This window comes from Scyliorhinus torazame, chromosome 5 (assembly GCF_047496885.1).
Source record: "Scyliorhinus torazame isolate Kashiwa2021f chromosome 5, sScyTor2.1, whole genome shotgun sequence".
Taxonomy (NCBI): domain Eukaryota; kingdom Metazoa; phylum Chordata; class Chondrichthyes; order Carcharhiniformes; family Scyliorhinidae; genus Scyliorhinus; species Scyliorhinus torazame.
In genome coordinates, this window is record NC_092711.1 from 122,587,441 (window position 1) to 122,593,440 (window position 6,000).

The 6,000-nt window shown below is 48.2% G+C and overlaps 1 protein-coding gene across 4 annotated transcripts in view; it reads left to right on the forward strand.

The window, feature by feature from the left end:
- The window catches only part of LOC140419650 (uncharacterized), a 28,087-nt gene extending 22,087 nt beyond the window's left edge, over positions 1–6,000 (forward strand). For 3 of the 4 annotated variants that reach the window (XM_072503575.1, XM_072503576.1, XM_072503577.1), the window contains 2 exons: positions 2,170–2,285; positions 4,231–6,000. In XM_072503575.1, the coding sequence (XP_072359676.1) occupies positions 4,347–5,639 (1,293 nt within the window). In that variant the 5' untranslated portion in view covers positions 2,170–2,285; positions 4,231–4,346 and the 3' untranslated portion in view covers positions 5,640–6,000. The remainder of the gene's footprint in view (positions 1–2,169; positions 2,286–4,230) is intronic. The other variant, XM_072503578.1, reaches the window with a different exon arrangement.

Genomic DNA, 6,000 nt, shown 5'->3' on the forward strand with positions numbered 1-6,000 from the left:
GATGTTGCCTGGAATGGAGAGTAGGTCTTACGAGGAAAGGTTGAGGGTGCTAGGCCTTTTCTCATTAGAACGGAGAAGGATGAGGGGCGACTTGATAGAGGTTTATAAGATGATCAGAGGAATAGATAGAGTAGACATTTGGAGATCTTTTCTCCGGGTGGAACAAACCATTACAAGGGGACATAAATTTAAGGTGAATGGTGGAAGATATAGGGGGGATGTCAGAGGTAGGTTCTTTACCCTGTGGAAGTAGTTGAGTCGGAAACATTAGGGACCTTCAAGCAGCTATTGGATAGGTACATGGATTACGGTAAAATGATATAGTGTAGATTAATTTGTTCTTAACGGCAGCACGGTAGCATTGTGGATAGCACAATTGCTTCACAGCTCCAGGGTCCCAGGTTCGATTCCGGCTTGGGTCACTGTCTGTGCGGAGTCTGCACATCCTCCCCGTGTCTGCGTGGGTTTCCTCCTACAGTCCAAAGATGTGCAGGTTAGGTGGATTGGCCATGATAAATTGCCCTTAGTGTCCAAAATTGCCCTTAGTGTTGGGTGGAGGTGTTGACTTTGGGTAGGGTGCTCTTTCCAAGAGCCGGTGCAGACTCAATGGGCCGAATGGCCTCCTGCACTGTAAATTCAATGATAATCTATGATTAATCTAGGACAAAGGTTCGGCACAACATCGTGGGCCGAAGGGCCTGTTCTGTGCTGTATTTTTCCATGTTCTTCACCCAAAGGGTTGTGAATCTATGGAATTCCTTGCCCAGTGAAGCAGTAGAGGCTCCTTCATTAAATGTTTTTAAGATAAAGATAGATAGTTTTTTGAAGAATAAAGGGATTAAGGCATATGGTGTTCGGGCCGGAAAGTGGAGCTGAGTCCACAAAAGATCAGCCATGATCTCATTGAATGGCGGAGCAGGCTCGAGGGGCCAGGTGGCCTACTCCTGCTTCTAGTTCTTATGTTAACAACTCACTGTCCGTGCTTGGTCTGTTGTCAATCATACCCAGGACAGACTGTGATCGATGGGCCTGTACACCTTAGTTGCTGTATTAATTTATTTCATACATTTGTTCCCTTGGCCCAACTGTACCAATTGTAATCGGTTGGCAAAGCATAATTTGAATCAACAAACCGATTTCAATGGTGGGATTATTACCCATCGTGCGTTACGGCTGAGAATGTGCTCTATTCACATCACAGAACTTCCGCGGACATGCACAGATTCCAGCTGTGCCCAGCGCATGCGCAGTTCAGGTTGTTGCTGACGGTGCGAGGAGCGGGAAAGGAACAATCGAGCTACTTTCAGGATTGGAGCCGGTGGGTGGCTGGGGAACAATAGAAGCTGCGGAGTGAGCCGGGAGGCTTCATAAATACCCCGTGGAGGCTTCAACTCCCGAGGAAAATGTTAACGGTCCCGTCTTAAACAGCATTGAACAGAGTGAGAGCTGAGCAGTGATAGGCCCGGGTTACCGGCCGCCATCTTTACAGAGGACAAGGTGCCGCAGGGCGCATACGCTGCGAGCCTGGACCGGATGCCAACTCTCCCGGATTCACTGACTGGAGTCTCCAGCATTTTATTTTATTAATTTGTGGAGTCACTGGCTGGGCCAACCTTCACTGCCCTAATTGCCCTTGAACTAAGTGTATCATAGAGAGCATTTCAAGAGTCAACCAGCTGACTGTGGATCTGGAGTCACATGTGGGTCAGACTAGGTAAGGATAGAAGATTTCCTTGAACCAGATGGGTCTTTGCAACAACCAACAATGGTTTCATGGTCACCACTAGACTTTCAATGAATTCAAATTTTACTTTCTGCCTTGGTGAGATTCATGCCCGGGTCTCCGGGAAATCATCAGCACAGCACAGATTTTTTTTGTAATTTTCTTTGAATATTTCTCTTCAGCGGATATAAAAATATTGAAAATGGATAAAGATTGTTTGGCTGACAGTCAGTCACTGTCCTGTGAGGTAATGAGTCCTTTTGCTTCCCAATTGGCCGAGGAAGGCAGTGTGTCACAAGGATGGATGTGTTTACCGATTAATGGCTGGAGGATGGGGGCAGGTCATGTGATCAAACCTCCAGGAATACATTTAATTAAAGTTGGCGAGGAGAGAATGTTGTGAATTTCTATCCTAAACTGACAGTGAGGTTTCTGTAAATTTACAGGAAGTGGAGGTTTGACAGACGGGAAACGCAAACCAAACGTCACATCGTGATCTGACAGAGTCACTCGATTCATCAGAACCTGAATATCAGCAGCATCTGGGTGTGGAAGGTGAAAGGTTTGTCTGTTTTGTCTGTGAGGGAAGATTTCAGGTCTTAGTGTGACTCGAAAAGCCCCGAGATTCACAAACCCTGGTTAGACCAAACCTGGAGAACTGTGTTCTGTTCTGGGCAACAAACCTGAGGAAGGATAGAATGGCCTCCGAGGGAGTGTAGCACAGATTTATCTGAGTGATATCTGAACCCGGGGTAAAATTACAAAACTAGATTACACAAAAGAGTCAGCGACATGATGGCACAAAGAAGGGCATTTGGCCCATTGAGTCCATGCTAGCTCTCTGGAGCAATCCAGTCAGTGCCATTCTCCTGCTCTATCCCTGTATCCTCGCAGTTTTATTTCCCTCAGATGTCTATCCAATTTCCTTTTGAAATCAAATCTTTCATTGTGTCCATTTTCAAACTCCCTCATAGGCAGCAAGTATCAGGTCATTGCCGCCAGCTGTGTAAAAACATACATCTCATATGACCTCATATCTCCTGTACCTTTTACATACAAACTAGGAACAGGTCACTCGGCCCCTCGAGCCTGCTCAGCATTCAGTAAGATTGCGGCTGATCTCATTCTAACCTCAACTCCACATTCCTGCCTACCCCTGATGACCTTTCACCCCCTTGCTCACCAAGAATCTATCCAGCTCTGCCTTAAAAATATTCAAGGTCCCTGCTTCCGCTGCCTTTTAAGGACGTGAGTTCCAAAGTCTTACAGCCCTCAAGAGAATAAAAAATCCTCATCTCCATCTGAAATGGGCGACCCCTTATTTTGCAACAGCGATGCTCTCGTTCTCGATTCTCCCACAAGAGGAAACATCCTCTCCACATCCACCCTGTCAAGACCCCTCAGGATCTTGTATAGTTCAATCCAGGTTTTACCCAAAACTTTAAATCTGTGTCCCGACTGCTTGTACGATCAGTCAATGGAAATACAGTTTCTTTGTCCACCCGATTGAAATCTGGCATAATCTTGTGTCCCTGAATCAAATCTCCCCTCATCCTCCTTTGCTGGAACCATTCTGGTAAATCTGCACCTTCTCCGAGAACTTTCACATCCTTCCTGAAGCGTGATGACCAGAGCTTTAGAAAGATTCATAAGAATTCCTACAGTGCAGAATCATAGAATTTACAGTGCAGCGGGAGGCCATTCGGCCCAAGGCACAGGCTCTTGGAAAGAGCACCCTACTTAGGTTTAAGCCCATGCCTCCACCTTGTCCCCGTAACCCAGTAACCCCAACTAACCTTTGGGGCAATTTACCATGGCCAATCCACCTAACCTGCACATCTTTGGACTGTGTGAGGAAACCGGAGCACCCGGAGGAAATCTACGCAGACATGGGGAGACAATGCAAACTCCACAGAAGCAGTCACCCGAGACTGGAATTGAATCCGGGATCGTGGAGCTGTGAGGCAGCAGTGCTAACCACTGTGCCACCCCATAGCCCCACCTAACCTGCACATCCCTGGACACGAAGGGGCAATTTATCAAGGCCAATCCATCTAATTTTCCCGTCTTTGGACTGCGGGGGGAATCCGGAGAACCGGGTGGAAACCCATGCAGACACGGGGAGAAAGTGCAAACTCCACACAGACAGTCACCAAGGCCAGAATTGAACCCGGGTCCCTGGCGCTGTGAGGCAGCAGTGCTAATCACTCTGCCACTGGAAGCCGAGCTACCCTGTTTCGGTATCAATATTTCTAATTATGAAGCTCAAGATTGAATTTGCTTTGCCAACTACTCTCTTGATATGTCTTGTAGATACACAAAAGCCCTCTTCACCTCTTTCTCTCCAAAGAGGCCAGTTGGGTTTTTATGACAATCCAGCAGTTTTCATGGTCACTTTTACCCAGTGCCAGCCCCACAAATGACCAGATTCATTCAGCTCAATTTCACAACCTGCCTTTGTGTTTTTGTGGGTTCTCTCTCACTCCCTATTTTCTGTTTTAAATCAGTATCACAGGGTGTTCGAAGGGGAGGCTTCAAAGTCTGGAAACTCAAACCAAGCATCACATCAGGATCAGACAGAGTCCTCAATTTATCATATCCTGAATATCATTGTACTTTGAACATGGAAGGAAAAAGTATTGTTCACAGTGGGGAGAAACCGTACACGTGTTGTGTGTGTGGACAAGGATTCAGTCAATCATCAGGCCTCACAAGCCACAAATGCAGTCACACTGAGGAGAAATCATGGAAATGTGAGGACTGTGGGAAAGAATTCACTTACCCATCCAGGCTGGAAACTCATCGACGCAGTCACACTGGAGAGAGACCATTCACCTGCTCCAAGTGTGGGAAGGGATTCACTCGGTCATCCACCCTGCGGAATCACCAGCGGTTTCACACTGGGGAGACACCATTCGCCTGCTCCTGGTGTGGGAAGGGATTCGTTCAGTCATCTGACCTGCGGAAACACCAGCGAATTCACACTGGGGAGAGACCATTCACCTGCTCCAAGTGTGGGAAGGGATTCACTCAGTCATCTGACCTGCTGAGTCATCAGCGAGTTCACACTGATGAGAGACCGTTTCAATGTCCAGACTGCAGGAAGTGCTATAAAAGTTCTGGGGAACTGATGCTCCATCAACGTCTTCACACTGACGAGAAACCGTTCAGGTGCTCTCACTGCGGGACTGGATTCAGACGATCATCTCACCTCACTGTACATCAGCGAATTCACACTGGGGAGAGACTATTCACCTGCGCCCAATGTGGGAAGGGATTCACTCAGTCATCCGTCCTGCAGAGGCACCAGCGAATTCACACTGGGGGGGGGCCATTCACCTGTTCCTGGTGTAGGATGAGATTCACTCAGTCATCTGACCTGCAGAAGCACCAGCAAATACACACTGGGGGGAAGCCATTCACCTGCTCCTGGTGTGGGAAGGGATTCACTCGGTCATCCGACCTACGGAATCACCAGCAGATTCACACTGGGGAGAAACCATTCGCCTGCTCCTGGTGTGGGAAGGGATTCACTCAGTCATCCGACCTGCGGAAACACCAGCGAATTCACACTGGGGAGAAACCATTCGCCTGCTGGTGTGGGAAGAGATTCACTCGGCCATCTGACCTGCAGAGGCACCAGTCAGTTCACACTGGAGAGAGGCCATTCACCTGCTCCAAGTGTGGGAAGGGATTCACTCAGTCATCCGTCCTGCAGAGGCACCAGCGAGTTCACACTGGGGAGAGGCCATTCACCTGCTCCTGGTGTGGGAAGGGATTCACTCAGTCATCCGTCCTGCAGAGGCACCAGCGAGTTCACACTGGGGAGAGGCCATTCACCTGCTCCTGTTGTGGGAAGGGATTCACTCAGTCATCCGCCCTGCAGAGGCACCAGCGAGTTCACATTGGAGAGTGACCATTCACCTGCTCCAATTGTGGGAAGGAATTTACTGCTTCATCCCACCTGCTGACACACCAACGAGGCCACAGAGCAGATACATTAACGGCGTTCAAAAAGCATCTTGACAAACACATGGATAAGATGGATACAGAGGGATATGGCAGAAGGGTTTTGGCCACGGTTGGTATCATGACCGAAGGGCCTGTTCCTGTGCTGTATTGTTCTTTGATCTCTGTGCAGTGATTGGATTTTGCTGTGACTCACATTCAGGACTGAACCATGTTCATTTGGGTCTCTTTCTGCTGATAACAAACTCCAGCCCACTTACAGGGGCTAATATTCTGGCTGAAGGCAAATAAATTAGATTTGTGTGAAA